Source organism: Panicum virgatum, chromosome 9N, assembly GCF_016808335.1.
Source record: "Panicum virgatum strain AP13 chromosome 9N, P.virgatum_v5, whole genome shotgun sequence".
NCBI lineage: Eukaryota > Viridiplantae > Streptophyta > Magnoliopsida > Poales > Poaceae > Panicum > Panicum virgatum.
In genome coordinates, this window is record NC_053153.1 from 23,065,244 (window position 1) to 23,076,007 (window position 10,764).

General features: G+C 50.5%; 1 protein-coding gene across 1 annotated transcript; it reads left to right on the forward strand.

Annotated features, from left to right (window-relative positions):
- Positions 1–2,167: 2,167 nt before the first annotated feature.
- LOC120689328 (double-stranded RNA-binding protein 6-like) lies at positions 2,168–8,140 on the forward strand. Its single transcript, XM_039971622.1, has 3 exons — positions 2,168–2,531; positions 5,784–6,003; positions 6,647–8,140. The coding sequence occupies exons 1-3, from the start codon at positions 2,286–2,288 to the stop codon at positions 7,753–7,755; spliced, it is 1,575 nt and encodes a 524-aa protein (XP_039827556.1). The 5' UTR covers positions 2,168–2,285; the 3' UTR covers positions 7,756–8,140.
- The last annotated feature ends 2,624 nt before the right edge of the window (positions 8,141–10,764 follow it).

Below are 10,764 nucleotides of genomic sequence, written 5' to 3' on the forward strand. Positions count from 1 at the left end.
GTCAATTGCACCGACGTCTTAATTCAAACATCGTCGGTTTAACCGGTGTATAGAACCTTGAAACACCCTGGAAAAACCAACTCTGGACTAATGCACCGACGTTCAATTCAAACGCGTCGGTTTAACCGGTGTATTGACTTGTCCAGACTCTGCTGACTTCGTTTAACCGACGTATAGAAAATTGGAGTCGTCGGTTAAACCGGTGTTTAGACTTTTTCCTGATTTTGCCTTTTCTGATTTGAGTCTTGAATGAAATCCAAATATTCTTGAGATATAAGTTGAGAACCACTTATTTGAACTTCTGAAAACCTGAGTGACCATAGTGTGCATCCATTTTTGATTGATCATGTTCATGCACAAGTTACTTGGCCTTAACCCCTCTTAATAGTGCGATCACTACAAAACTATAAAACCTATACTAACCTAAGTGTCCTTCTCAACCTTATGACACTTAGGACTAGAAAGATCCTTAGTCTTGACATATAATTGAGTTGAATACCGAGATCGCCTTTTTGAATAATGAAATTGAGGGGCCTCTTTTGACATATGACCAAATGAGCGATAATGATCTATTAAGCTGCACAAACTCATTAGTCACAATAATGGTTGTCATTAATCACCGAAACATACCTTGAGGGCCTAGATGCTTACAACCTCTGGTTCCGGAGGAGGGCGTGGTGGTCGTGGTTCTTGGGCAGTGCGGGTCGGTTGCAATGGGGAGGAGGGAGAGAGATGAGGAGGAAATAATGGAAAGGGTATATGTGAGAGGTGGTCCCTATGTATCATAATAGAAGTATGGGCTTAGTTGTAGAAATTGTTGCTGAAGTTCATGGTAAAAAAATACGGCATTAGAAAGTTGGGATAGTCCCTAATTAATAAAGTAGGGCTGTGGCTGGTAGTTACAGCACTAGAAAGTTGGGATAGTTCTTTATTAATAAAGTAGGGCTGCGGCTGGTAGCTGATGCTGATTTGTTGTTAGAGAAAAGTAATACTTGTTGGCTGGTGACTAATGCTGATTTGGTATGAGAGAAATGCACTGCTGGCCGGCTGGCTGACAAGCCAGCTGAACAGAGCGATTATATTTGCCTGGTTACTATGCTTTGGTCCCGGTTATTATTTATCTAGCTAGCAATTGAGCTTTGCCTCAACTGCCATTCGTTAAGCTCCCATGCTATATGCTTTGGCTCCCAGGCCAAGCTATGGTATACTCGCTCATATGCTCCGCAATATACCTTGCTCTGCCTCAACTGCGTCCACAAGGGGCATTGGCATACGAGTTTTCTTCGTTGTCGTACTGCCAGTGGGTTTTACATTTACGAGTGATTCACACACACATGGGGCATTGGCCAAGCAAGTAGGCCGACAGATAAAAAACCAGTTTACTTTTCGGTCTAAATAGCTGATGAGACCTACCCCTGTGCTCCCATTGAGCATCATATTCGCTCCATGCCACGGGGTGGCCAGGTCAGGTAACCCGATATTTGGACGTAATCAATCAACAACTTAAGTGCATGCCTGGTAGCTAACTGCCGAGGCCCACTCGCAGCAGCCAACGGGCGTCAGGACTCGTTTAGTTTCCAAATTTTTTTCTACAGTATCCGTCAGATCGATTTTTTAGACACATACTTGAAGCATTAAATATAGTTAAAAGAAATAACTAATTACACAACTGATTCCCACGAAATGAATCTAACGACATTAATTAATCTATAATTAGAAAATAATTATCAAACAACAACGAAATATACTACAGTACCTAAATCCAAACTTTTTCACCAACTAAACACACCCTCAATGAATGGCCCAAATCAAACCATGTCAAATTACTAGATGCTATTTCGAAGTTTAAAAATATGTTCCAAAGTTTAAGCAATTTTCTCCCAAAATAAACTTCGCAAAAGAACCATCTCAAGCCATGAATTGCGAAAGTGTCTGTACCATATTCCACGCGGAAGGAATCTGCAGTGAACACAGACAGACTTGAGTAACTCAGAGAAAAAAAAAAACAAGAGTGCAAAGGAGGGTGTCTGACACCAGGGCCCCAGCTGTCATGCATCGGCTAGTAAGCAGTAACCGCAGATACTCCTAAATATGAATTCCTGAAAAAAAAAATATAAACAGCCTCCCCCTCCCGTTCCACCCGCACCACTTCACTCTTCGCCCCCCCCCCCCCCCCCCCCCCCCCCTTCACCTCTTCTTCTCGTAGATCTCCCTGGGTCGCCGTCTCCGGTCACGGCGGCCGGCACTCGGTGGAGCGGTGGGGCTCGGGGCGGAGGTCGGCGGCCATGTACAAGAACCAGCTGCAGGAGCTGGCGCAGCGGAGCTGCTTCAACCTCCCGGCGTACACGTGCCTGCGGGAGGGGCCGGACCATGCGCCGCGGTTCAAGGCGGCGGTGAACTTCAACGGGGAGCAGTTCGAGAGCCCCGGGTTCTTCACCACGCTCCGCCAGGCGGAGCACGCCGCCGCGGAGGTCGCGCTCGCGGCGCTTGCGCAGCGCGGCCCGTCCTACTCGCTCGCCGCCCGCATCCTGGTAAGCCGCCCGCCCGCGCCCCCTCGCCCCCCCTCTCCTCCTCCGCCGCCGCCCTCTGCCCCTCGCTTCTGTACGAACCGTTTCTCCTCTTCTGTTATTTTTGGGCGTACTTGTCGCGGTTGTCCTTCGTGTTTCGAGCGCCTCCCGGGGTGGAATTTGGGGGATCTGCTGGGGTTTCTTCTCGACTTTTCGTCGATCGCTCGTAGACCGTTCAAAGCATTTTGCTCCTGCAATTTGTTACAAAATTTGCGTCGGCGATTCCGTAGCTAGGCTGAGTCGTTTGCGGCTGCTCCTGGGGAAAAAGGGCGTGGCGTTTGACTGCGGAGTTCGTACCTCAGGTTCGGGCTCAGCAGCATGTATTTTATGTAATTTCAGCAAAATGTTGGCGATTTTTGAGAGATTTTCGCAACATCAGCCGGTCCCTTTGAATCGTTATTTTGTAGTTTGATCTGATTCTAGTTTTTTTTTTTACGAAAGAGTGACGGAGCTGTGATGTGGTTGCTTCGAGAATCTGTTTGATTTGGGATTGGGGCTCGTGAGCGGTATGAATTGCGCGGATAATTGGTACGGAAAGCTGCAACTCTTTTCGCGTCAAAAATTCCAGGTGCCTTTTTTTCTTTTTGTAAAAAGGGGGATTCCTTCGATTCCGAGAGAAAAAGGTTGTAGTACTCGAGTTCGGTTAATTTTTTTCTCAAGCTCGTGGTTAAAAAAAATCTTCCCCTGTTTTTTAAACAAAAATACTGTTATGTCGGAGCACTCTTACCACTGTAATCTTATTTTGTTATTAAATGGGCTCGGATTAGTTAATGAACAGAGCTTAGTTCCCACTCTACTCGATGGATGTACTAATCGCAATCAAGCCTCTTAAACCGATTACCCTCTTAAAATTTGTTCGAACCCCGCACCGGCCATTAACCCTCCACTTACTTTAATTCCTCGTTAGATGTGCTCTCGCGCCGTGACGTCGACGGTGCTTCAGATAGTTATTGGTGGTCCGTCCGTTAGGAATTACCCCTAGGGTTCCGTCCGTGCCTGCACCGTTATTGGTGGTAGACCGCGAAAGTCTTCGGGCCATTAACTGCTAAACCCCGATTAGCCAAACCTGTTCATTAATGAGCGCATTGATGGGGGCCGGAATTAAAAAGTTGCCGCGTACACTTGACTCGAAAGCCCAGTTGCAATGCAGGGTACGCCGACGAGGTACACGTCCACACGGGGCTTTGAACGGAACGGAATTTTTTTTGAGCGGGAACGGAACGGAATTGGCGAGCTCGTGGAAGCGTCAGTGTGAAACGGTGGGGGTGGGATTTGGTTTCGGTCTTTATAGTGGCCGGTATTAATGGCGAGGGCGAGGGCGAGGGAGTGGGTGGGGGGAATTGAATTGGAGACCGCCCGCACCTAACCGGGGGCATCGCAGGTCAATGCCGGTGGGCCCAGGATGGTTTAGTGGCAGGCAGGCCCCCTCACGAGCAAGCCCACCACGAGGGAAGAAGGGGTGGTGGTGGCGTTGTTGCGCCGGTGCGTGTGTCTTTTGCCGATGCGGTCCGGTCAGATCAGGTCAGCCATGGGGTGCTGCCACTGCTGGGAACCGGCTTTGCTACCAGTGCGCCTCCCTAGTGCTTTGTTTGCTACCCAACGACTGGGTTTGGCTGGCTCCGAATTGATCTGTGGATGTACGGGGCAATGTGGGTGTAGCGGCTGGTGCTAGTGCGGGGACGTCGCTTTGCTCCCTGCCTTTTAGGCAGAGATCTTGGTGCGGGCCGAGTGCGGTGGCCGCCATGTTGAGTGGTGGGTGTTCTTGTCGGTCTGCGTTCTGCACAGAGATTGCTCTGTGGAATTTGGGGAGTTTAGATTGTGCCCAGATGACACTTTTTGGCCAGCCTTTTTTAAAAAGGCTGATCTGGAATTGGATGGCAGAGGGGTTCTGCTTCTGTATGGGTTCTTATTGGGTTATTTTCTTACTTTGATTGTATCAATTAAAATCTGGTAGCTCGGAGTGACATGTTCCTGCGCCATGATGGTTCAGATTGGTCTCCAAGTAAGGTTACTATCTCAGACAAATATTCATGTGATTTGCATACGGGTCAATATGTATTTGGACGATTCATGTTACCTGTAAGTAGAGTGGTTGCTACAATAACTTTGAACATTGGGTCAGTCAAATGTTAGGCATGTTCAACGATCCTCATAGCTGACTGTCTTGGAGGTTTCAAAATTGGTGTCTGGACTATCACAGACAGTGATTGACCTTGTTGCAGGATTGCTGTTTCACTGGATGTTTTCATTGAACAGTATTAAATTCTTCTAGATCAACTGAAAGCTAAACAAAGAAAACGGCAAAACTTCCTAGGCATCTATGGTTTGGTATCTGGTGGTAAATACTTACTAGCATGGAGCTCATACTCCTGGACTTGAAATATATCCGGTCATGAGCATTATAACATAACATTCAGCGTGTTCGGTTTGCTGGGCTGATCGTGGCTGGGGATGGGGCTGGCACTGGACTGGCTGTAAAGCATGCGGCTGCGGCTGGGCCCCAGCACCTCCAGCCCAGCGGCTCCAGCCCAGCCGAACGGCGCCATTCATGCTTTCTTGTGAAAAATTCTCTGAAGGTCCGTAGATGTTATCTTGTAGTGTATGTGTAGTCTCTCACTACTTGTTTGTATTGACTTCTCTCGTTGTCAACTACCTCCTGTCCTTCAGGTGCTGGTGGTATTATTGTTTTATACGTTTTGTGTTAGTATTTTCAGAACTGATCTGCAAGAAAGCTCCTTTTTTATTGCCCATCTTATATCCATGATCTGCTTCTGTAATATTAGAGTTTGACTCATGTTCTGCGGTTTGGCTTAGTGCATTAGTTATATGCCCCTTTGTATTCATTGCCTCTTTCTAGTCAGTTAGTGGACAGCTCAACTACCACTTCTCACTTGAGCCTCATTTGAATCATAATCCTTGCTGTCGAAGTATTATCTGACTATCAGTGTCTTGATCTGTAAGTCATCTTACCTTGGGATTCTGGAGGCCTTTTTTTTATTTGATTACTTCTATTCCAATCAAGACCAATAATAAAGGCTGTTTAACTAACTATCTCTCCTGTCATAAAGTTCTCTATTATCTGTCTGTTGGGCTTTAATATTTTTCTGTGATTATTCTTTAACCTTGTAAGTAGTATATTGCACTCTCAGTTTCTATTCTTGATTTACAGTATAAATTTCAATCACTTGCTGATGGTGCTAAATTTCTGTTAAACAGGATGAAACAGGGGTTTATAAGAACCTTCTACAGGAAGTAGCTCAGAGAGTTGGAGCGCCGTTGCCTTCATATACAACAGAGCGATCTGGCCTTGGCCACTTGCTGGTTTTCACATGCACAGTAGAGCTCGCTGGTATCACATTTACAGGTGATCCTGCTAAGAATAAGAAACAGGCTGAGAAAAATGCGGCTTCAGCGGCATGGTCTGCACTGAAACAACGTGAGTATTACTTATCATATTGCTGTTGTTCTATTGCTTATTCATATTTATCTGCATCTGCAATAACCTTGAGAAAGAGAGAAGTATTGCGACCTCATTAAAGATGGTCTCTCTGTGGCTTGGAAAGATATTTTTAGGTCAAGATATGGATATTGACCATTTGACTCAATTTTCACTTGGTGCAATGCAAATATTGTTATATGAGCCTTGGGCCATAATATTCCCTAGCTTTTAGTAACTTATCATGACAAACTTTGAGCTAATTTTCTACTACTTATATTTATCAAGGCAAGTGATCAAATCTTTGTAGTTCTGTGTTTTATGTGTAAGATGGGTGACCTTATCTCTAGAAGTGCTACTTCTCATTCATTTGGAGCCCCTTTCGTCAAGGATAGCTTGATGACGTAGCTTGTCTTCATTTCATACTTGGAAGTCATGTTAGTGGAAAAAGCTTAGCAGTAGGTTATTTGGTTTAACTTACTTTGCTAGTGGAATTGGACCAAGTATATCTTGTAGATTATACATTTCTGTTTGGTCCCAAGGAAACCCCTCACTAGAAGTAACATGATCTGCAAACATTTTTTAGTGTAATTCTCTATTTGTACATGGGCACCTTCTCACACTATTCATCTTTCTGCAACAGTGGTACGTGATGAAGCGAATTCATCCAATGAACCGGAAAATAATGATGAGCAAGAGCAGATCAGGATTGCTCGAGCCCTTCTCAATTATCGCTTGAAGGAGAAGATGGCAATGGCCAATTATCCCCATGCTTCGCCATTCCCCAAGAAGTTTCCTAGGCAGCCAGAGAGGAAGCCTTCTTTTGGCCAACCTTCCCAGTCCAGCTACTCGAAGATCCTCCCTCTATTCCGCCCTAAATTAAATTCAAGATGCAGACCAGAGTCACCAGCATCTACTGATGGAGCGTCTCAAACAGCTGCACGGACCATGGAAAGCCTTAATCTGAAGTCAAGATTTCCAGTGGCAGAGGCAGCCCCCTATGTGCCAGTTGGGCACTACCGTATGCCTTGCCATAGCATGGCTCCTTCAGTCACAATCAGGACTGCCGTTCCTGTGTTCTCTGCTCCACCTCTCCCACCTCCTGCTGCACGCATGCAGCAGCAGCAGCAGCAGCAGCTTCCTCCTCTCATGAGCCACCCGCCACCTATGCGGATGGCATCTCCAGTTCGCATCAGGCCTGCATCCCCAATGTTTGGACCCTCAGGTCCAGTTCAGGGTCCGAAGCCTGTGATGTCTGTTCAGCTGAAGGATGTGCAGCAGCAATCGAGGAGGGAACCTGTTTCGCCTGTGATCCCTGTTCAGGTAAAGGATGTACAATACCGACCAATGAAGGGATCGGTGTCTCCTGTGATTCCAGTTCGGGTAAAGGATGCACTTCGCCAGCCCCTTGTGGGATCACTTTCTCCTGCAATCCCAATTCAGATGAAAGATGTGCAAACCCAAGCACCGAAACCGAAGGAATCACTGGCTGCTCCAATTCCGGCAATTAAGCCTTCGGTTAAGATCGAGGCTCCTGCTCAAGCCAAGGATGCTTCAGCAGTAGTTACCAGTGAAGCTCTATGTTCTGCTGCTGGCAATGCCACCGCTGCGGAATGCACCACATCATCGGACATTACCCCGACAAGGCAATCAAAGGCTGCTGAAGGCGACGGCAGCAAGGCGGAGGCTGAGCATGAGGCTGAGGCTCAAGCAGTGGCGGAGGCGGCCATCAGGCAGCTGGAGATCAATTGACTTCGGAAAAAATGCTCGTCACCATCTTCTCCCAGATTTTGTAATTAGCTGCCTCCCGTGCACATTCCGTTCTGTTTAGTTCTTGGTATGTCTTGGGTTCAATTAGGGCTGTCTGGGCAAGCTGCGTTGTGGTAGGGAACGCCTAGTTTCTGTTCGAGAAAAAAAAATTCTGAAAAAAAAAACACATGTAGTGGTGGTAGGTGGATTGCCCAGTGTTTGGTTCGGAGACGGTTATACTTCCCTGGATATGCAGTTGGTCTGCATTTTACCCCAATGATGAGGTGGATTGTGAGGTGCCTCTAGGGAAGGATTATGAGGCGGCTTTTACATCTAAATTCCGTTGTCATTGTCGGCCCGCCGTAATTTTTAGTCTGCTTTTTTTTTCCTTTGTTCCGGTGCTGTGCAAATGATGGTGTGTGTGGCTGATTGGTGCTCTTTTACCGGTGAATAGAAAGTATGATGAAAGGTTGAAACGGATGAAAGGGACTTCCTGCAGCTTTTCGTCCTGGGGACGATGATGAAAGTGTGATGCATGGAGATCCCTGTTCCGTTGCGTGTCATCCTTGTGGGGTAATCGGTTTGGGGGAGGTACCGTCCGAATGATGATGCACAAGAGGCCAGGGATCGGCCGTGACGGCGGCCGGGCCCTGCACCTCGGCAACCGAACTTGGGACCACGGTCGCGCCCTCATGTCGTGCTTGGCTCACTCGCCTCGCCGTCGTCCGAACGGGCTAAAAAGAAAAAACGAGTTTGGAAGGGCTAGAAACTGGAAAGCGGTTGTTGGCGTGACCACACACCACACCAGGCGCTTACTTGGCTGCTGAAAGAAAAAACAAAATCCGAGCCGCCAAGACAAGGCTCCGGCCAAAAAGCCAGCCACGGCTGATGAACTGATGATGGCGCGTGCGATCTCCTCCGTTCACCTTTATTTATTTTTCTTTCATAGATAGGAAAGAACAAAAAGGCGATCAGAAAGCCAGAGCCGCGGCAGCTGCCGCGCCTGCGGTGATCTGAACTGGCGAACTGCACTGCGCGGCGGCAGGGTGGGGTGGGGGTGGTGCAGCGCCGGGCCGGCTGAACTGATCGGGCGCGTGCCGGGCATGTGTGCGCCCTGATCGCACAATGATGGGCCTTGTTTTTTTAGAGAAAAGGGTAGGACGTTTATTGATATGGAATTTTTACATCCAAACCCCTAAAACCGAGGGACCTCTGAAAGAAACGAAAATTACATTGACACTCAATAGAGGTCCACAGTATGGTCTTCGTCGCCGCCGGTTGGAACCTCCTCTGCTTAGCGCTCTGCCTCGCCACTGAGTGGAAGAGTAAAGCACCAAGGAAGAAGCTTGAAGCCGACACCCATGCAGACGAAGAAACTTCACGGTTTTGCATGGCCACCAGTGACACACCAAAAATGGCATGTACTTGAAATGTTGAACGCACCGCGAACTTTGACCACTAACTACGGTGTCAAACAAAGTCAGTTTACAAAACCAACTTAAGAACCCCCGCGTTAGTGACCCTGAAGAATCTAATGAGGCCTTTGACCGCGCGATTAGAGGATTGTACTGTAGCATCATTGTAGCTAATTATCGATTAATTATCATCATTAGATTCGTCGCGAAAAATTACACCCATTCTTGAAAAAGTTTTGCAAATAGACTTCATTTAGTACACCTTGCATACGAGATTCTCTTTTCGGGAAAAGGAAAAGTCCGTTTTTGGTCCTTGAATTATCACGATCGTCCGATTTTGGACATTGAACTACGAAACCGGACATCCTATACCCTTGAACTAATCAAACCGTGCAAAATACCCCCTCGAGCTGAAACCAAACCGATATTGCTATGACGTGGCAGCGGTTTTGTGACGTGGCTGCCAGCCTGGCCACTCTCTCTCCCCACGTCTCTTTCTCTCCCTCCTCCCTGCTTCTCCTCCGCCGGCGAGCAGCCCAGCCTCCTCCCGGCGGCCGTCCTTGCGCCCGTACCCGCGCGCCGTGGCCGCCGGGGGCCGCGGCGGAGCATCGGGAGGGGTCGGGGGCGCAGCGCGGCGCCCTTCCCCTACTGCGCCTCCGCCGGCGCACGCCCCTCCCCTGCTTCCCTCCGCGCGCGCGAGGCGGAGGAGCGTCCTCCCCGCTCCTCTCTCCCCCTCCCTGCGGTGCGGCGCGGCGGGCAGGCGGAAGGGGCGGCGCGGTGCACAGCCGGCGCGTGCGGGCAGCTAGAGCAGGCGAGCTGACGTCGCGGCGGGCCACCGGAGCGGCGCAAGCTCGAGCCCGCCTCGCGGCGGGGGAGCTCGGCGCGCGCGTGGGCGGAGCGTCGCGGGCGGGGCGACGGAGGGCGGGCGGAGCGACGCGGGGGCTCCTCCCTGCTCCCGGCGGGGCCAGGCGGCGCGGCGCCCCACCCCTGCTTCGCCTCCGTTGGCGAGCGCCCCTCTCCTGCTTCCCTCCTTGAGCGCGAGGCGAAGGAGCAGCGGGCCGAGGGCGAGCCCACCGCCGATTCCGCCGCCGATTCGAAGCTCGCCGGGAGGAGGAGGCCCGCCGCCGATTTGAAGCTCGCCGGGGAGAAGGCCCGCCGCCGATTCGAAGTGAGCTCCCGCGGAGGCGCGGAGGAGGCCCCCCTCCCCCGCCGCCCGTGCCGCGCTCCGTCGTCCGCGCTCGCCGCTGAGGGAGCAGGGGAGGGTCGCCGCCCCACGCCCGCGTACGGAGGAGGATGGGGAGCAGAGGGCCACCACCGGAGCTCGGGAGGGAGGCGGCGCAGGGGAGGGGGAAGGAGGCCGCCGTGCCTGGCCCTCGCCGGCCCGGCCGCCGCGCAGCTCTGTGGGCCCGGCGCAGCCCTGCGAGGCCCACCGCAGAGCTCCATGGGCGAGCGGGAGTGCAGGGGAGGACGCGGCGGTGGCGAGGCGGCGGGAGGCGCAAGCGGCAGCGGCGAGGCAGCGGCAGGCGCATGCGGACGGGTGACGCGGCAGGCACAGGGCCCACCTGTCTGTGAGAGAAAGAGAGAGGAGAGGTGCCAC